The following is a 21,612-nucleotide window of genomic DNA, read 5'->3' on the forward strand; positions in this document are numbered from 1 at the left end:
CCCCTTCTTTTGATCATTGTAACCCCCCAAATGATTAGTAAGCTCAGATATCCTGTTGATATGTCGCCCGTTTTTACCGGCATGGGGGTGAGTGGGTTTTGGTGTTCTCTTCCTGCTCATTCAATGGTAGACTGTAGATGCCAAAGCTAAAGTCTTGGTCCTTCAAGAGCCCCCCCCCCCCCACCGAGACCTTCACATTTACCCATCAGGTTTCTGGCAATCTGGTCGGTGTAATTACAATTTGGGAGTCCAGTATAACATCTTCATATCTGGTTCCCATCTACTAGGATTATCGAGCTGAATGGTGGGCAGCCGCCCCTAACCTACAAAAGGTTCCAGACCTTGATCAGTAAAATGGAGCCGCTGGAGATCCCAGTAGAGACAATCACCTCCGAGGTCATGGGAAAGTGCTCAACCCCTGTGTCAGACGACCACGATGAGAAATACGGAGTCCCTTCTCTGGAAGAATTGGGTATGTGATCATATACTTATTGGTAACACATTGATCTTCTAAGTAGCTAGGATCAGGTTTTGACACTGAATGTGTGGGATTGGGTGTCTGTAGATCTCGCCTGGGTTTACTATTATTCAGCCTCTATTGTGTAGAAGAACTGCAAGTGTAATCCGTAGTTATACTGAAGAACTGCAAGTCTAATCATCTCAAAGAGGAGAAAAACCAAGACGATAACCTAGTCTAAATGAAATGTATAAATTTTATTAGAGTATCAAAAAATTAATAGGTTCCATAAAATGCCAGTGGGCACAATAAAGGAAAGGATGGGAACACAAAAACAGGCAAAAAACACTCAAGGGGCGCAGGACACGGTGGATCAATAAAAAAATAATCGGTTACATGACTAAATAGCTAAATTAATGACAATACATTGTAGACATATCAAAAAAACTGACAGTCAAAATATCCAGACCATGTGGTCAAGGGGTATGCAGAAGACCAGGTAAAGCAAACTACTGTCAATGCAGCAGAAAGGTATTATGCCTAAATATAAAAGGCCCATAATGAAAGTAATGGTGGCATAAACCAAAAAGATATCGCATAATCCTATTGGGCAAATGGACCTGAAGCATGTGCTGCAAAACTCGGATCCACGGCGTCCATGCACCCACCCCTACGCGCGTTTCGGAAGCCTTTGTCTAATCATCTGCAGTTACACTGAAGAACTGCAAGTCTAAGTATCTGTAGTTATTATACTGAAGAACTGCAAGTCTAATCTGCAGTTATAGTGAAGAACTGCAAGTCTAAGTATCTGTAGTTATTATACTGAAGAACTGCAAGTCTAATCTGCAGTTATAGTGAAGAACTGCAAGTCTAAGTATCTGTTGAAAATATTCACTCCCCAGAATGTACTTTTTAAGCAGTGTTCACAATAGTGTCATGATTGGCACAGAAATTGGAGACTATAGCAGGTTAGGTTATAGCTCCATTGTCTCCGACCTTTCTAATCAGTGATTGACAGGTGTCATGGTATGCCCCTGTGCATATTGGTGACCATGAGATACATCTGCCGGATTTGACTATATCAGACCCAACCCATGAATGAGGGCTTTACCTAAAAAAAAAAAAAAATTGATCCATTTAAAGGTGCCCATACAATTCGGATAGCTGAAGGTCAAGTGCTCTAAGTTCAGAACATGTTGATATACAGTATGCCTGATCTATCCTCCCCATGCATCAAGTTCACCCAGTCCTCAACATCGTCAGTCTAGATGAGTATCGACTTGGCGTTCGCATGTAGTTATTCGGCTGAGAGGTGGTGAATAAGTACAGTCTGTTCTGCACCTTTATCTCCCCTCCCCCACCCCCAGTTTTTGGAACATATAAACTGTTCCCACCCAAAATCCTGGTCTTCTCTATCTCTCTTATGGCCCCACAGGCTGATTTCATCGTGGATTAGAATGAAGCGTGACTGTTCTGGTTTATGTCTGGTCTTTCTGCGACATGTCACTCCCTTCACGTCATAATTGCCCAAATAGACACTATAGAGCACACATGTATCTTACTATACTCAAATATAAGAAATCTTGCAGATGTCTAATATATACTTCTCTTTTTTTTTTTTTTTTTTAACTCTTTGGTGCCACATTTACCAGCAATGGGATGCATGTCCGAAAGAAAAATCTCACTCCTGTATAAGAAAGAGGGAGAAAAATAATTATATCCATAGTGTGTGTGCAAAATTCTACTTATTTTGGAGTGATTTTACTAAAGTTTGCATAAAAAAAAAAGTTACCAAAATCTTGGAGGCATTCTCTTGACTCCATCCTGAGGACATGGCAGAGAGTTTCACTCAGTATAAAAACTTTCACCTCCAGTGGTTTGGGCGAATTTTATTTTATTTTTTTTAACTTCTCTTTCAGGAACTAGAAAAACCAAGGCTACACTTTTATTTATTTATTTTTTAAATTTCTTACCAAGTTTTTTTTGCCAGGAATCTCCATTTTAGACAGGGTGCGCTGGCCGGTGCCCTTAGGCTGCAGTACGACAACTTGTGGGTTACTGACTGGCTTCAAGACGTCGTCACAAAGGGGCGGTTGCATCACTTTCCGCTGACTCCCAGCGATCGGGTGATGCCAACTGCCTCCCCCTCCCCCCCTTCCGGAATCGTTTGCAAAGGAGGTTTCATGGTTTGCGGGAAAAAATACCCAGCGAGAAGGCGGTCACAGGTGGGGTCGTTCATGTTTTTTTAAAATGAAAACGGGGCATAGCCTGTACGTCTACACCACACCGCGTGTTGTGCCGCAGTGTGGACCTACGGGGTAAGCCCATAGAGCAGTGAAGACGGCGGTACCTTTTTTGGGTTTGTTATATAACCGGTGCTGTGTTCTCAGCCTGATCGCCTGGATTCCTCCTCTAACCTAAAATGTAACTATACAATCTCATCTTAACCCTATTCAGGACTAACGTTGGATGATTTTTTTAGGATGGGCATTTGCAACAGGGTTTTAACAGGCAAGTCAGCGGATAAATGCAGTAGGCCTCATTGATCCAGCCTATAGAAACTAATTTGAAGGGCATGTTCACACTTGCCGGAATTTTTGGCAACTGCCTTCTGTTGGGTTTGCAGAAAGCTTATCCATATACTACAAAAACTAAATATTCATATATACTACAAAACTCAAGATGAAAAGCGGACGGCACCGCTGTTACCGTGTATCTTCAAATGATGTGCGGCATGCAGAAGCCCAACAGCTGGGAATCTCGGGTGCCTGACCTGGAAACAGTCAATCCTGGGAATCCATGCAAAGAGAAAAGGTCGCACTCATCGAGACGGAAGTTACACTGGTTTATTGACATATCATGAACATGTCAAGTCGGGGGAGTGACATAAGGAGTGCAAGGAAGGCTGACAACGGCCGTTTCGCGCTGCTCGTTGAAGCGCCCGAGCAGCGCGAAACGGCCGTTGTCAGCCTTCCTTGCACTCCTTATGTCACTCCCCCGACTTGACATGTTCATGATATGTCAATAAACCAGTGAAACTTCCGTCTCGATGAGTGCGACCTTTTCTCTTTGCATGGATTCATATATACTAGATGTGAACATGAACGATGAGCGGACCTGCTGGGATAAGGTGTTATATAGGCATGCTCTGGTGCTAACCAAGTATCTTCGGCATGCTCGTATAATATGTTTGAGTCCCCGTGGCTGTATGTCTCGTGAACACATGCAGGGAATACCAATCAGGCAGTCCCTGCATGTGTTGCGGCTGTCAAGCAGCCGTGGGAATGCAAACCTATTTTTCGAGCACGCCGAAGACACTCTGTTGGCACACGAGCGTGCTCGCTTATCACTAGTGAACATGCCTTAGCCAAAAGAAAGGCTGCGCTGTGGACTGCGATACCCATTATGATGTTTTTGGCTTGAAAAGTCCTGAATAGCGTTAAATGTCTGTGCGTATGTGCTTTGTCTGTGCTGTTTCTCACACTAGTCTCCTTTTGCTGCTGTTGGTATTGCTGCTCTTTTATTGTTTCGCTGCTGTTGGTATTGCTGCTCTTTTATTTTATTGTTTCCTCACGCTTCAGACAATCAGATACATTTTATAACGAGACCAATTCAAACAAATCTGCTCTAAATTCTGATCCTTTCGTGCCAGGAGTCAGATTTTGTCAGCGTGTGTCCCTTTGCCGGAAATGGAAATTGCCTCGACCGCTAGCTCCAAGGAGTTAAAGTATTTGACAATTTTAGCAAGAATCGAAATCACTCTATGGATTTATTTATATATATACAGTATATATAATATATATTTTACCCCAAAACACAATCTGTATCTAAATAATGCATCGCGTTATGTTGTATGTAAGCGGCGAGCCAGGTAGGGGAGGATCTAACGTCTTGTGTTGTGGTCGTCTGTTTAGGTTTCGATACTGAGGGGCTACCGTCTGCCGTGTGGCCCGGAGGAGAAACCGAGGCACTGACTCGCTTGGAAAGGCACTTGGAAAGAAAGGTAAATGGAAATTAAGATGGCAAAGGCTGATCTTGGTCATGCAATATTCACACTCGCCACTAGATCTTATGCTGAATTTCTGGTTCTGTACAGAAGACTTTTCAGCAGTCTCATTATCGCCTCAGAATGAATTAGTTGCTGATAACTCCTCTCTATACAGTAGATAACACAGGATCCACCATTTACAATTATGTCACAGCTCCCCTCCTCCTCCTGTACAATGACTGATAACATCTCTCTATACAGTAGATAACACAGGATCCACCATTCACAATAGGTGATGTCACAGCTCACCTCCTCCCCCTCCTGTGCAATGATAACATCTCTATGTACAGTAGATAAACACCCTGTAACACTTACCCTTTAATGGTGTATTCCATTAGAATCACCAATTTTCAACTGTCCAAATGCTGGGAGTCCCCAGTATTTGCTAGAACAAGGGGGTCCTTAAACCTTCAGTGTGGGCCAATTGATTGCACACCAGCAACCTCTCACTTGTTTGCGCAGGGAGGAAACTGGGAGCAGAATCATCGGGGTTTAGCTTCCTATAAAAAGAGGGACAAAATCCAAGGCACGGGAGCCTCCGATAAAACTTATATAAAAAAAATTTCAGATGGCCACTTGGTTGCCATAAACCACTAGGAGTTGCAACATTAAGGCTGTCACTGCCCTAGACCACCATGGATGCAGGCATTAACTTTTTGTTTTACCTTTTGTTTAGGCATGGGTTGCAAATTTTGAAAGGCCTCGTATGAATGCCAATTCCCTTCTGGCCAGCACCACAGGACTCAGCCCTTACCTGCGGTTCGGATGTCTCTCCTGTCGTCTCTTCTACTTCAAATTAACGGATTTGTACAAAAAGGTGGGTCAAATAAAATGCTCAGACTGTCAATTATGTTGATTTTTGATCACGGGGACAAGTGTGTAGGTGAAATGGAGGCTATTTCTGACAATGGAACTGTCCCAGCATTGCACAAGGAACAGTACACTGTGCAGAAAGTCTTTTTTTTTTTTTTTCTTTCAAATTTTTTTCAGAAATTGCAGTCATGTTTCTCTCTCCGTGCACAGTGACAGTGCACTCTCTCCAGCTCTGATCAGGATTGACAAGCTGGCAACCGAGCGCACTGTCACTGCACAGACCAAGTTAAGATCAAGTGAGCAGAGACCAGCACTGCCCCCGAACAAACAAACTTTCCTATGCAATTTTATTTTTAACTGATGTGTTTTTCTATATTTACCTTTTGCCCCTTTTTTTCCTCCTTTATTTCACTTTACATTCTGTGTAGGTAAAGAAGAACAGTTCGCCGCCTCTGTCTCTCTACGGGCAACTTCTCTGGCGAGAGTTTTTCTACACCGCAGCCACAAACAACCCACGCTTTGATAAAATGGAGGGCAATCCCATATGCGTTCAGATCCCCTGGGATCGGAACCCAGAGGCCCTAGCAAAGTGGGCCGAGGGGAGGACGGGCTTTCCATGGATCGATGCTATTATGACACAGCTGCGGCAGGAAGGTTGGATCCATCACCTGGCGCGGCACGCCGTGGCTTGCTTTCTTACTAGAGGAGATCTGTGGATAAGCTGGGAGGAAGGAATGAAGGTAAGCGGATGTGGTGGGTTTGTTCGGCCGTGTTTTTTTCTTGGAAAAATACCAAGAAGGTGCTTAAAAGGGTTGTCTATTATTGGTCTAGATTGGAGCTCCTTTTGAAAGCAAATAGCCATGTTTTTTTTAAATATAACAGAAGGCAAACTGTCACAAACAGGCACAAACAGGATGGTTGACAGATGCCAAAAAAAACAAGGTTTTTTTTTTTTTTTTTTTTTTTTTCTCCTCCTCCATCTTTTAAAGGGTTTGTCTTTGGGGTTGTGAATCTGATGGGGAGTAACTTAGGGTTTTTTTTGTTTTGTCTTGTTTTTTTTTATATCATGGTTAGGTTTGGCAGGCCTCCCCTTATGGTCAGTATTATCACAGCTCTATAGAGCCGGCCATGATAATGCGATGGCTGCCTCTTCAGATTCCCCCGTACACATGGACGCTCGGCTCTGCAGAGTGTTCCTGTATTTTCATTGCAGAAAAAGCCACTGCCAGGCACCTTTTTGCCAGCAGCTTTATCTCCTGAAGAGCAAAAGGACTGGACCTTTAAATTTCACCCTGCCAGATCCTTATACCCACCCCCACCCCCCCTTACTGACATAGTATCTCAGGGTAGAGTCAGAAGACCCCACCACCACCATATATTAGCCGGATGAACCATAAAGGGGTTGTCCAACCTTTGTTACTGATGATAACCGATCATGAGGATATCTGATTGACCTGAGGGGGGGTCAATTTATATATTCTATATTTGTCTTGCTGTAGAAAATACTAAAAGGTCAGCGCCTACTTCAGATTTCAGTTTTCCTGTTTAATATGTTCAAAAGTTGAATTGTAATTACTCCAGTTATGTACTGCTAGGGCTGAGTGTTGCCTTCAAGTATGCCGTGACCTTGAAAACATGTCTCTATCGGACACGGCAGGCTGGGAGTAACCTAGAAAAGCACAGATCATGCCTGCGGAGGAGGAAAACATGATTACGTTTCCTTCGGCAAACTTGAAAACCGGGTCTTGGGCTCTTTACCACCTACTTTTGGGTGGAGGAGGAGGGTGGTGGTATTTTTAGGGTATTTTGTGCGCGTCGGGGGGGAGATTATCTTTTTTTTTTTTTTTTTTTTTTTTTTTTCCCGATATCTTTACCATGCAATGGATATGTACGTAGGCAGATCGTTCACGAAGGTCGGGTTATTTCCAGTCTGGCCTAAATTAGACGCCGGCCGGACCTCTCATGGAATTTAATATCCTCACTGGGATTAGGAGCTTCCCACACATTTCTATACTTTGACATTTTCGTCGCGTTCACACAACAGCCGGCGAGACGAAATGTGTGACGTCTTACCTGACCTACTTGTTGGACACTGATCGTTACAGAGGCGAGGTTTTCAGCATAATGATACAGCACGCTCTTGTCTAGTGGCTACGTTTGGTATTGCAGTTTAGCCTAATTCAAGTAAATGGGGTTGAATTCAACGACCAATTGCGGCCCATGAGGATTTTGTATAATTTACATATTTAATTTTTGTTTTAAAAAAATTATACAGTTACATATACACACTACATAAATATATATAATTTTGTATAATATTGCATGAAAAAATGAAATATATTTTGCAATTTAAAACAAATTTTTTTTTTTTTTTCTTCAGGAAATTAAAAACACATATAATAAAAACAAATGTAATTTTATATTATCAAGCCCTGGTAATGAGACATTAAAGGGACTGTTTAATAAATTAAAAAAAAAAAAAAAAAAAATATAAATATATATATATATATATATATATATATATATATATATATATATATATATATATATATATATATATATATATATATTTATATTATTTTTTTTTTTTTTTTTTTTTTTTAATTTATTAAACAGTCCCTTTAATGTCTCATTACCAGGGCTTGATAATATAAAATATATATATATATATATATATATAATATTTTTTCTTTGTTGTCCTCCCTCATTCTTGGGTCCTCTACCAGAGGCCTGGCAGTTTGAGGGTTCTCCACAGGATCTTAGTTGTTCCCAGTAATTCAGGGCTGTGGAGTCGGTATAAATTGGTCCGACTCCTAAAATATATAAATTGGGTACAGTAGTTCAATGCAGAATGTGCTGAATATTTTTTCATAGGAATTTGGGAAAGTTATGAAATGTCCTATAAATGACTGTTCTATTCCTGATCTAAGGCTACATTCACACACAGCGTTTTTGCTGCGTTTTTTGAGGATACGTTTTTCAGCTGCAAAAGCAGATCAGCTTTTTAAAAAACCGCATCACCTGAAAGGTTTTTAAGGGTACACCTAATAGCTGCCCAAAAGGACGCCCAGGACAGGCATTGCTCGTCTTCAGTAACACATCGACATCAACTGATAGTTGGAATAAATAGACTGCATTCACCACATCTTAAGGTGCAGGTTTATTTTCAAGTGTAGGGGTGTGCAGTATGAGATTCTGCGGAACAGTATGAGGTTCTGCACCCCCCCCCCCCCCCCCCCAGTTTTGATCCTGGCTAAAACCGTTTCTTATAGATATGGCGAACCCTCAGGTAATCCTAAATGAAGGTCAATGGACACAGGTGGCTGAATTGAAGGAATTGCTTAATCACCTATTTACCGTGACTAAAAAATTACAAGTTGAGGATTTAACTCCTGGTATTTTCATAAGGGAGTGGAAGAACTTGCTATGTTGCCTGTCCCAAAGAGGAGATTTAATTGCAGATGGCATTTCTGCTTCAATGAAACGGAGAGAGACACAGCTATAGGAAAATAAAAATTTTCTGGCAGCTGTTTATGTGGACCCAATCATCGTATATTGCTTGATGATCAACAGCTTACTAAAGGAAAAGAAGCTCTGACTGAGGTAGCAGTTAGGATGAGTGGCCTGCAAGAGGACTTGGGTCCTGACAGTGCTACTGCTGCCATATCTTCATCCTCATCAGATGAGGAGTTTGACTTTGACAAGTATTTGGATGACATGGAGCAGGCAAAGCGTTGCTGCAAGGAAAAAGATTTCACTCCGTCTCCTATAGCTAGAAGATTGACCATATTTCAGCAAAATGTTTCACTTTGCTCTCAAAGAAAAAGAAAAATTCAACCGTTCATCAAAACTGACTGTGCATGAGGCAATTCCTTTATACCCGGAAATTGTTAGAGATGTTGCCCATGTGGTTACGACTTTGTCTCCAACCCAAGTTAGTGTAGAGAAGTTGTTCTCTGGCCTTAAAATTATTAGGTCATATTTTAGGTAATCTATGAAGGAGGATCTGATGGAGGCAATTCTATTTCTTATTGTCTGGTTGGTTAGCCAGCACCTGCTTATCTGTCTGGATCCTGAATTCCCTCAGGATTTTATCCCTTTCATTCTCCACTTTTTCTGGGGTCTCCTACCTGGACTTAGGGGGGCTTAGCCCTTATGCTTCACAGATCTTCCTGTATACAATTCCCACTACTTGGTTGTGGTGTTCGGTATACGCTGTTCTTGCATTTTGCATCCTGCCACTATGTGTTGGATGGTTTGAGGTTTCTTGGCATAGTCTGCACCTTGGGTCTTGCCTTGTGTGGTAGATTACTGCTTCTATGGATCTGGTACTTAGTGCTTGCTCTTGTGCTGCTATGATTAATGCCTCTGTGCTGTCTCGGAGTCCAGCTTTCTCCAGCATTTGGTAGGATTTCTCCATGTCAGCCACTTCCATTATCTGTTGATGGTACATCCCATGCAGTGGCTTGTCTTGCCATGGCGCTTCATGTTCCTGTTCTTCCTTCCAGATCTGTTGTTGTTGTTGTTGTTGGTGCCTTAGGCTTTCTCTCAGCATCTTCTGGCGCCATTCTTTTGATGTATTCCTGGATACTCCTTGCTTCATCCTTGATGGTGGCTTGGATGCTTATCAAGCTTCGACCACCCTCCTTTCTGTTGGTATACAATCTTTGGGTGTTAGACTTAGGGTGGAGACCTACATGCATTGTGAGGAGCTTTGGTGTTACATCTGCAGCTTCCATCTCTTCTTTTGGCCAGCACACTATGCCAGCAGGGTATCTGATAACTGGCAGGGCATATGTATTGAGGACGCAGATTTTATTCTTCCCATTGAGCTGGCCCTTCAGAACCTGTCTTACCCTCTGATGGTATTTGGATGTTCCTGCTTTCCTTGCCTCCTCATCATGGTTACCGTATCCCTGTGGGATGCCGAGGTACTTGTAGCATGTCTGTACATCTGCTATGTGTCCTGCTGGTAATTCCACTCCATCAGTGTTGACTACCTTGCCTCTCTTTATGAACAACCGGCCGCACTTCTCCAGTCTGAAGGACATCCCGATGGCTTCACTGTAGATCCTTGCCAGGTGGATCAGTGATGTCTCGTTTGTTTTTCGCATACAGCCTGATGTCGTCCATGTAGAGGAGGTGGCTGATGGTGCTTCCAATTTTGAACTCTGTAATTATCTGACTGAGGGGGTTCAAGCCTATGCAGCACAGCAATTGGGACAACATTGCTGTAGCTTGGTGGCTATGAGTTTCCATGTTGTAAGGCAGGTTATTGGGTGGTAGTTGGATGGAACTATTCCTTTGTGAGGATCCTTCATGATCAGCACTGTTCTACCTTGTGTTAGCCAAGCTGGGTGGTGGCCTGCTTCTAGCAGTTGGTTCATGTGCTTTGCCATGAACTGCAGTTCATGTACCGCTGTTAATTTCTTTAGCCAGTAGATGTCTGGGCCATCGCTTCATGTTCTTGACCCACTGTTGGATGTCTGCTTCTGTAATGGTGACTGGTTCTTGCTCTAGGTGGTGGCTGTGTTTCATTCACATTGCACTGGTGTTGTGTGTTTTTTTTTTTTTTTCCTTCTCCCATATGGTATTGTTCAGTCTGTTGGTGGAGTTGCTGCCTTTGTGCTGTTACTCTAGTTGGGAGAACTCCTTGGATGGTTCTTTGGAGAATAGGGCATTTATCTTCTGGGCCTCAGCTTCTCTAGGGTATCTTTCTAGTCTTGCAGCTGTGAACCTTTGTTGGGGTCAGGCCGTCCAGCTTGATCCTACTGGATAGACTTCCCTTTGTGTCACCTTAGATCTTTGTCTCCAGTCCTCTGGTGTTTCTTTGCTGAGCCTTGGCAGTCGATCTTTGGTATTGATGGCATTTAGTTTATCTTCTAAGGAAGATCTTCTGTTTAAGTGATCTCTAGTTGCAGGATTGGATCAGAATCTTCAGAAAAGAACAAGTGATACTTTTGACTTATGGTGTTTTTTTTTTTTTGCATTTTTCAAAAAATGTGCCCGCTGATCGCTTCGGACCTTCTCTCTGCTGGTGCAGTGCCATTGAATGCCAAGGATTATTATACCTCAAGTGGCCGTTGTAGGGGGGATATTTAGTATTACGTGTTGCTTATGCATGTATTTGTCCCACTTGAAATAGTCGGATGGATCGAGTCAAGGATGCCCCCCCACCATGACTTCTAGATTTCCAATTATGTGCATGAAGTTGCACTTTTCTGCTTGCTGAGTGGGTGATGGCGGTAATATTCCTATTGGGACGTGGGGTTGTCACACTGTGCCCATACAGATGAGTATGAGTACAGTAGATGTCAGTGACCTGAATATTACTGTGGATCCTGGCAGCCATGAGAGTAACACCTGTGGGCTATTGTTGGTCAGACTGTGTATGTATTAGTCATGTCGCCCAACCTGCACAACCGGCCAGTTATGCAAGTTACCAAGCGTATCCCTTTAATTACAGCCTCTTGACTTTGAGTGTTATTGAGGGGTTGGCACATATCGCAGATGACTCACGTTGTTGTTTTTTGCTTTTCTTTTTCTTTCTGTTCAGGTCTTTGAGGAGCTGTTACTGGACGCGGACTGGAGCGTGAACGCCGGGAGCTGGATGTGGTTGTCGTGCAGCTCTTTTTTCCAGCAGTTTTTCCACTGCTATTGCCCAGTTGGGTTTGGAAGACGAACTGACCCCAATGGCGATTACATCCGGTAACTATCCAAAAATAAAACAAAACCACTCCTTTATTACAATTAAACATAAAATATGATCAGAAAATGACCTATTTTTAAGAAAAATTTAACTGTCCATGCAAGAAAAGCAATCTTGCAGTATTCCACTTTCACACGAGCACCTAGAGCACACATTTCCTGACATTTCCTGCTTCCTGTAGCTCACTTGTCAGCTTTGCTGTGTAGACTAGGTCAGAGTCGGCACAGAAAGTTCAATAAAAGGACCGCTATGTGCTGCTGAAGATTTAGGAAAGACAAGATTGTAAACCTACATATGAAGGTAAAGGTCTGCAAACTTGTCCCTGGAGCACACACTAGACTGACACGTTTGCAGACCTTTACCTTCATATGTAGGTTTACAATCTTGTCATTCCTAAATCTTCAGCAGCACATAGCGGTCCTTTTTATTGAACTTTCTGTGCCAACTCTGACCCAGTCTATACAGCAAAGCTGACAAGTGAGCTACAGCAAGCAGGAAATGTCAGTCTAGTGTGTGCTCCAGGGACACTTCCTGTAGCTTGCCTGTAAGCTTTGCTGTGTAGACTGGAGCCCAGGCAGCAGAGAAAAGGGGATTAAATGACAGATAGGGGTAACGGTCTGCAACCCTGCAACATTCATTTTTTTTTTTTTTTCTCCCTCTTTTAAGGCGATATCTACCAATTTTGAAGGGTTTCCCACCAAAGTATATTTACGACCCTTGGAACGCTCCTGAAGGAGTGCAGAAGGCTGCAAAATGTATTATTGGGGTACATTACCCCAAACCAATGGTGAATCACGCAGAGGCCAGTCGTCTGAACATCGAGCGGATGAAGCAGATATACCAGCAGCTCTCCCGATACAGAGGACTTGGTAAGTGGGAACATGGTCCACGTCTCCACAGAAGACCCCTGTGCAAAAATACTACATAGTATAAAGTTGTTTTTTAGATTTACAATGGGCCCTTGTGGAGTGTTGCACATAAGGGATATCTATCCTTGATTTACTTTTTATTTTTTTTTTATTTTTTAGGGCTTCTTGCATCAGTGCCTTCAAATCCAAATGGGAACGGGAACGGTGGGCTGATGAGTTATTCTCCCGGGGACAACATGCCAGGCTGCAGCAACAACGGAGGTAAAGTGGCCACATAATAAACAGTTAAGGGGCTTCTATATTTCTTGTAAGTGTTATTCCTAAGTTATAAAGTGATGCATTATTGCTTTGCTGTGGTGGGTTGTCCAATTTCTAAAGCCCTATCTATTGGCTCCTGTACACAGCCGTGCTGCAGAGCATCATCTGCAGGCTCATGTACCGCCATGTGAAGGCTTGGGAAACATTTTTTTTTTAAACCAAAGATTTTATTATATTCAAATGTCGTTATAATTACATTTAGTCAAAGCTTTCAAATCATCTCCATTGCATATATAAAAATACACGACATTCAATTTCCTCCCCGTCATGAAAAAGAAAAAAAAAAAGGGAAGAAAAAAAACAGACCCAACCTCCTCCCTCTTGGGAAACATTTTAAGTGGCAATGATGCAACTGTTCTGGGTGTGGATATTGTGGTTATACCTAGGTTTTATCGCCTCATGTGGCCTATAAGAGGATAGCGGTGTTTTACATGTGCAATGCCATTGCTGTGATCACACCTTGCCGTGGTCGTCTTATAATGCAATCTATACAGACTAATACTTTCCAGTGTTCATAGTTAGATGCTATTGCATGTGATGGTCTGAGTATTATAATATGTTTACCTTTCTTACTTGCAGGATCTCAAATGGGAGCTGGCGAGGGCAACTCTACCAGCAATTCTAATAACCAGGGTGATGGCCATTCTGGAAACGGAGGACTTCAAGGTAAGAAGGGATCTCCAGCTCCGGACAGATTGCTGCAGTCAGTGATTGTTTAGTACCTAGCAATGACTGATTGCTGTCATGTTTGCATGCGTATATAAAAGTTCCTGTGAGATCGGGTGGAGACGCTCATTGCCTGCTTTTTTACAAGGGTCCCTCGACTATAAGCAGTTTAGAAAGTGGGTAACCTCTGTGATCTGCTATTTAACCTATCCTAGGTGAAGGTCCTCAATATAATGGGCCTGGACAACCCCTTTAATCCATTCAGGAGCCTACACAAATACCGCTCCGTTTATAAAACGGAGGGGGCTGCTCCGATCTGAACACTGAGTCCCCGTACCAGACACAAGGGCACCATGTGCCTCTGTTGTATATTGTATCCTGTGCAGTTGATAATGGTGGTCTTGCGGCTGTTCTATAAAGAACCACTGAAATCCATAAAATTGCCATTAATTTGGCTCCTTTTATGAAGCAGAACTTGAGGGCAACAAATGTCTAATCAGAAATTAATGAAATGTAATCTCTCCTAGGCTACTGGCAGGGAAGCAGTATCCTGCATTACAACCAAGGAGACGGCCAGCAGTCTTACTTAATACAAGGTACTTACATTTCTGACGATGGTGATCAACTCTCAACCTGGAGCTAAAACCTCTCGTGAGGCTTTTCTAGCTCTTGGCAAGTGCTTCTGATATATTGCATTTGTGACAAACATGTGCTAAGACACTAGTCTAGTTTCTCACGAGTATTAAGAGGGTTGACCGGGACGTTTACGTCCTTTTATCACTCCTCAATCTGATATGGGGGACCTATACTAAAGAGAGGCCATCAATATCTGACTCTCAGCACCTCCCGATCAGCTTTCTGCAGACCCTGAGCCGGCCAGATGTCTACAGTCTACAGAGTATCTACATTATTGACATCCGGTTGTCTCGGGGTTTGCAAACGCTTAACACCACTTGTCGGACCCCACTTCTTTAATTCCTAGGATAGGTCATCAATATAAAAGTCCTGGGAAACTCCTTTTTTAAAGACTGTTTTGTGTTTGTGTTTTTTATGGCTGAAACTAGTATAAAACACCGAAATAAAGAATAGTTGCCAGTTTAATCTGTTGACACCAGGCCCCCATTTCTGCGCAGTGTAACGACATATAGGATTTCACCAGCCGCCCTGTACTGTGATGATGACCCCCAGGTGGTGGACGTGTGAAGTACATTACTCCCAGTACTGTCACGCTACCCGGCTTAGTTAACCATCACGAACAACCAGAGTTATTGAATGACCAAAGGAAATTGCTAGAAGTGCAGCACACAGTGTACAATGCCAACCCCATACACAGTCATGCAGATGATTTAGTCCTCTGTGCAGAAAAGTTTGTGCCAATCTGTTTTTAGCAATGTCCTATTTCCCCTCTGCCCACAGCCAGGAACAGTATGAACTCTGTGGTGTCTTCTGGCAAACGTCCCAACCCAGAAGAGGAGATCCAAAGTGTTGGACCTAAGGTCCAGCGGCAAAGCAGCCATTAACTTGGTGAGTGTCTGTCAGGTGCTGGTATCTTCTGTCCACACCATTTTAACCCTGTTCCCTCCCGAGTTGCGTGGGACTAGTCTGTACTACTTGGGCTATGTGCACATGGCGTTTTGTAAGACTTCATGGCACTCGCTGAGTTTTCCCAGGTGAAGCCGCTTCAAGGGCAGCCATGACGTAGTTCTTGTGGTGGCGGAGCCACCAGCATCCTCTACTCTATACTGTGCCTTGTGCACATACCCTTAGGACTGCTTGTTATGACATTGTAGTAACGGCAGAGCAGGTGTTAAAATTCAGGCCCCCACCAACTGTGATCACTTGATCACGGCAGATCCAGCTTTTAAAACTCCTGACGAATGCAATTTTGCTGGGGGTGCTTTTGAGGCTTTGAGTACGGCTAAGTCCTTTATCTGCCTGGTGTTCTGTAGCATTCGTAGTGTTTGGAGATGAGGACAAAGATTTGCAGTACCCAGTGATGGCCTCTGGACTTCACATCCGCGGCCATCATCCTTGGACCGACATCTCCTGTTGCTTGTTAGTCCCCGCAACATGGCGACTAGTCGTTGGGCCTCACGCAACGTGACGACTAGTCATTAGGCCTTTCTCAACATGACGACCTTGCAGAGTTTAGAAAACACCCAGGAGATGTTGGGCAGAGGGTGTCAGCGATGGTAGCCTAATCTTTGCTGCTACAGAGACATGGACCAGAGGTCAGAACTGGGCACCATGAATCTCTTGTGAATTTCTTATAGAAAGCGTTGGACAATACAGATGTTGATCAGCACTAGGAAGTTGTCAACAGTCCAATCATTGTGCGAATGTGACCCATGGACACAGGGCAACACGTGAAGACATAGGATTGAGCCCATCCATCTCTGTCTGCCTACTTAAGACTTTTGGGTTGCACCTCAAACATCTGCTACTTAACTGTGGAAGGTGCACCACACAAAGTCTTCATATCAGAAGAAGTCTTTGGTAGGCTTTTTTGCCTACGCCCACACTAAGGGGGCTGTGCTGCTCATCTGATAACTGAGGCTCTTGATCTCTCGGAGATCTTTCTAGTAGGTTCCTCCCATGTACGGTTCTGGGTCTACATGCAAAATATTAGAAGAGACCTGGCATTTAGGAGAACAGAGGCCCTCTATTCTAGAGACTGGTGTGGTAACCGGGTACTTTACCTTCCATAGAAATGTACGATGTGACATCTTGGGTTCAGATTAGGTCTTCTGGGATCACCATACTGATAGCCTAGTGTAGGCCATAAGTATCTGATAGTTGGGTTTCTGACTTCCGTTACCCCAACTGTATGAAAACGACATGGCATTCCAGTCTTAATGATTACATTCCTACCTTTACCTACACACCATCTACTTTGTAGTGGACGGGCACGTTATTGCAGTATTCTCATTCGCTTCAATTGGGCAACACTGCCGTGCTCGGCACAACCACCACTGGGTAGATGGAGACACATTAGCATGGGACGAGCGGTGTAGACCTCTTCATGACCTTTTACAACAGCTGGTCAGTGGGGGGGTGCTCATAGTCGGACCTTCACGGATCAGATATTGATGACCTATCCTAAGGATGCGGTAATCCCAGACAACTTAATTGAAGGAGGAAATATAGTTCCCTGTGATCTAGGTTGATGTGCTAATCTAGTGGTCCCAGTCAAATAGGACAAACCCTTGACCATCTTTAGGTCTAAAATATGCAAATGGCCACCATCTTGCATCAGTTTGGAATGGAGTGATGTGTTTTTTTTTTTTGTTTTTTTTAATGATGAATTTGAAATGGTTCCCCATATTTTGTACTGGTTTCTCAGTCTATGCATCCTATTACCATTGTCCGCTCCTCCTTTCTATATATCTCGACTCCCGAAATACTACTTTACGGGCCTCCAGTGAAAACATGAGTGCTCTTAGAGCTTGGAGACCTCTGTCTTCACGACATTCATTGTCTTCCTCATTAGTTACTGATGAGCTTTAGTCCAGGCACTGTCTACCTACTAGCTCACATTACACTTGGCTATAGATTGGGTCCAGCTTAGCGGAGTCGTCTCATAAGACGGAGGAGCCTAAATGAGGCATACAAGTGACACAACACACAGGATTGAGCTTCTAGATGCTGCTCCTTTGCCATACCCTGGTGTTTGAGGGCGGCATCTTTTTTTTTTTCTTTCCGTAGACTCTTATCAGTCTGATGCTTTTCTGACCATTTGCTTCCATTCATACTCCTCAGACAGCGCCATCATATATTGTAGTGGTCCTACACATCGGGCCCTGTGCCCAATGAGGTTCACTATTTTAGTTTTATTTACTCTGACAACGTTCACACACAATAGTGTAAATTTTCTAGGAAGTTTGATTCCCTTACCAGCGTTCTCAGAGGAAATCAACAAGAAAATAATACAAATTCCACCGAAGTTGGATTGCGTGAAAGGCAAAGTAGTTAGGTGATGAATTATATGACCAGTGGGATCTTCAAGATCCCATGAACGAGGCTCTGGGATCCCCTCCTAGGATTCCGACATTTGAGATCCGACTGCCACAGCGTACCAATGTGGACGTCAGACCAGGGTCCTGCAGATCGGTCAACAGTCCAAACTCTAGCCAGCATTCGCATCTTCTTAAAAGAATTGCTTTATTGATCCAGTAGTAAAAAAAAAAAGTTACAAGAAAATGGTTGAACACAACAGCGCAGAAAAGAAAGACATTCTGCGCTCCCAGTCAACATGTTTTAGACCTGCATGGTCTCTTGTCAAGACAAAGGACCATGCAGGTCTGAAACATGTCGCCTGGGAGCGCAGCAGATATGGAGATCCCAGCAGTTTGATGCCCACCGATGGGAAGGTGATTTATTATTGCATCTGCTGCAAACGTTTAACCTTTAGATTTTATTTGCATCAATACTTTGCCCCCATAAACATCACCTGTTAGCAGCCATGTTTTGTCCCCACACAATGCACATCTACGTGGCTGATCTGTTGCGTGGCAATGACCCCATGTGTGACGTGTTTTTCTTTTTCCTCCTTTCCCCCGTACAGATGTGGAATGTCGCAGAGTCACCTAAAGTGATGGATTTTCTACGTAATCAGCCTCTTCTCTTGAGAACTGTTGTCATCTCGTCAGTTTGTGGAAGCTTTACGTTTCGCCGCATTTCTATTTTTATCTTTAATGATATTTCAGTAATATATTTTTTTTTTTTGAACATATTTCTGTAAGTATTTGATGACGCTTGCTTTACCGAGGTGTAAATATGAATCTCTGAACTAGGTATAGACTGCGCAATATATTTTTGATAACAAAATCTGTATGGCAAGAAAAGACTAGAAAATGTGTAATAAGTGCAGTTTTTCCCGATGTCGCGTGTACGTTTTCTTCTATAGCTAATAGTCCTTTTATAAGGGATGTTACCATTCTGTGACCTAAACTCCAGCTGACTGGCCATGTTGTCAGCCAGAGACGAAGCAATACTCCAGGACAGGAAAGCCACAGGGAGGTCCTGCTCATAGAGGAGAACGCCCCCTTTAAGGCGTTGGCCAGCTACTCTAGTTTCCGCGTCGGGAGGTGAGAAATGCTGCCGATGTTCTGTCGACAGCCGTTTGGCAGGTCTTGTTCTCTAGTTCCAATCTAACGATACCCATTACAAAGGCAGCAACTCTTAGCGAAAGCGAGAGGCGATGGATATCCTTTTAACTTGGGACCTAATGAGGCCATTTTTTTGGGGGGGAGGGGGGGGGGCAAAAATGACAATTTTATAGTATGCTGGGAGACTGAAGAAGCGGCCGTATTTATGTGCAGCGCCTCCCGCAGGTCTGATCTCCCAGTCAGCACTTTATGAATGGTAGACCGCTGGGCCGATGTGACCCATCGTATGTGGGACGTACATGACGGCAATCCCAGACATGGACTAGTAAATCACAACATCAGTGTCTCGCGTCCCCCCTCACTTGGGTATCGCATGTCATAGAAATCTGTGGCTTGTGTAGCTCCAAACTGTGAAAAAAATTAATCCTAGAAACTGCAAATCCCAGCACACCTGGTCTGTGGTAGACCTTTTTTTTTTTTTTTTCCAGCTTCAAGCCCGTATTACTCGCTCGAGGATCACATCGAAATCCTCGGACTGGCCGTCGGCACACCTCACCTGACCCGAGCGTGACAGCTGCATAGAAATGCATGCCGTCACGTTCAGGTCAGAATAGCCGTCGGCCAGTCTGAGGATTTCGATGCGGCGTCTTCTCATTAGTAATAACTGTCTGACTACACCCTTATGAGAAGAAACACTGGTGGAAAAGCCGACTGTAGGGGCAAAGCCTGCGGTGACTTTACGAATTTGGCTCGTGTAATCGCTGCAGCGAATCGCTGACTTTGGTGGCTCTTGCCATCTACAGCCACAAACTTATGGGAATTTTTTATTTTTTTTTAAACTCTAGACAACCCATTTTGAAGTCTGCCATGAGTTTACTCCAATGTATTACCTGGTGCTGGGAGTTGTAGTTTTTGGCACAGCTTGGAGACAACACCTGTAAGAATCTAATACACCTGTTTCTGTAAGGACCAATCGAATCTCTGCTTTTACATTTTGTTTTTTTCATATTTATTATACAAGCTGTTATTTGACTGGTCATTGGATTCATAGTGGCCATAGAAAATACACGGGGTCTCCCCGTGCGTGCGCTCATATTACTCTTATTTATAGAGTAACACCCCCAGGTCACAGAATGGTGCAGCCTCCGCACATCCTGCCATGGTCTGTTTCTTTTTACATCCATATAAAAAAAAAAGTAAAAAAATATATGTATTTTTTTTTTTAGCCTTTTTTTTAAAGATTTATTTTTGTCAAGAATGCAATGTATTATTTGATGTGGTCAGAAATGGTATTGTCACCATTTTCTCCAGTGTGTCCTTGTCTTACCTGTCCCAAATGTAAAGCAGGGCTCCCCAGCCATTGTAGAACTACAACTCTCAGCATGCCTTCACATGAGCAAAACGGATTGAAATTGATAACAAAGATGTACGGTATATAGATACAGTATATATAAAATCTGCTTCTTTCAATTTGATTTTGATTTCTTGTTGGGAGCAGTAATAGATACAGTCCTGTTTAACATTAAAAAATATCTAAAATATCAAATAAAAAAATATATATATATATATATATATATATATATATATATATATATATATATATATATATATATACAAATCTTATTAAAATACTGGATTTTTTAATAAAGATATTTTCAATAAATGTAAAAATCTAAATTATGAAATTAAGCATCTTTTTTAAAGTAATAAAATGTGTGAATTTCTATGATCTATTTATACACATGTAGTTTTGTCTTGAAGACATTGAATTATATACAAAATTAACTCATATTTTAGAACTGTATTGAAAACAATTTTTATTATAAAAAAAATTCATATATTTAAAAAAAAAATGTATATATATTTTTTAATATTATATATTTATATATTTTTCAAATATATATTAATATTTTTTTAAGATTGTGTATCAATTAAATATAATTTAAAATAATAAACCTATATTTTATATGACCGGAATGTGAAGAAAGGACTATCTATTACACCTCTCGACAAGAAATAAATGTGGGATTAAATGTTATTTTCCTTCAGTGTATCCATGTTTATATATAATCTGTATAGGTTTCGAAAGGAATAGCATGGTTTTTACAAGGAAGCAGCCATGTTTTTATTTTTTTTTTTGTGTAATTTTGGACAACCCCGGGTGGGGTACATTGGATAGGAAAGGACGATACAGATGGAATAAAATGACAAGACAATAAATATATTCCACAAGAAAGACATTGACCATAGGAGGCGAATGACCTAGAAGTCGTCAGTGGAGAAGGCATCGCTCTCCTTGGAGGGAACCGCAGCTACCGACGCTGCATGCTGACATTTGTAGTTCATAAAGAGCTGCTTGGATCACATTCCTATTGTCGTTTTTTTTTTTTTCATTTTTTTTTTCCTCCAGTTTAGAAGCCAATAATCCTGTGTCTTGAAAGTAAAACTATTTCCTCCTTTTTTTAGTTTTATTGCCATTTATGAGCTACCGCCGTGTATATTGCGTGCATACCAGCATCTCCTTACGTCCTGCTCTGCTGCCATGTCTTTGTTGTCTTCTCTTTGTACAGCCATTGCCTTTGTAATTTTTAAAGAAAAACTCCTAATAAAATTTTTTCGCAATA

The 21,612-nt window shown here is 42.4% G+C and overlaps 1 protein-coding gene across 2 annotated transcripts in view; it reads left to right on the forward strand.

Annotated features, from left to right (window-relative positions):
• The window catches only part of CRY1 (cryptochrome circadian regulator 1), a 43,417-nt gene extending 21,805 nt beyond the window's left edge, over positions 1–21,612 (forward strand). The window contains exons 4-14 of one of the 2 annotated variants that reach the window (XM_073567818.1): positions 288–472; positions 4,372–4,460; positions 5,182–5,322; positions 5,747–6,058; positions 11,875–12,026; positions 12,694–12,896; positions 13,056–13,157; positions 13,794–13,880; positions 14,408–14,476; positions 15,297–15,404; positions 18,445–21,612. In XM_073567818.1, coding sequence (XP_073423919.1) covers positions 288–472; positions 4,372–4,460; positions 5,182–5,322; positions 5,747–6,058; positions 11,875–12,026; positions 12,694–12,896; positions 13,056–13,157; positions 13,794–13,880; positions 14,408–14,476; positions 15,297–15,400 — 1,444 coding nt within the window. In that variant the 3' untranslated portion in view covers positions 15,401–15,404; positions 18,445–21,612. The remainder of the gene's footprint in view (positions 1–287; positions 473–4,371; positions 4,461–5,181; positions 5,323–5,746; positions 6,059–11,874; positions 12,027–12,693; positions 12,897–13,055; positions 13,158–13,793; positions 13,881–14,407; positions 14,477–15,296; positions 15,405–18,444) is intronic. The other variant, XM_073567819.1, reaches the window with a different exon arrangement.

Source organism: Dendrobates tinctorius, unplaced genomic scaffold, assembly GCF_039654945.1.
Source record: "Dendrobates tinctorius isolate UK_male_01 unplaced genomic scaffold, ASM3965494v1 ptg000020l, whole genome shotgun sequence".
NCBI classification, from domain to species: domain Eukaryota; kingdom Metazoa; phylum Chordata; class Amphibia; order Anura; family Dendrobatidae; genus Dendrobates; species Dendrobates tinctorius.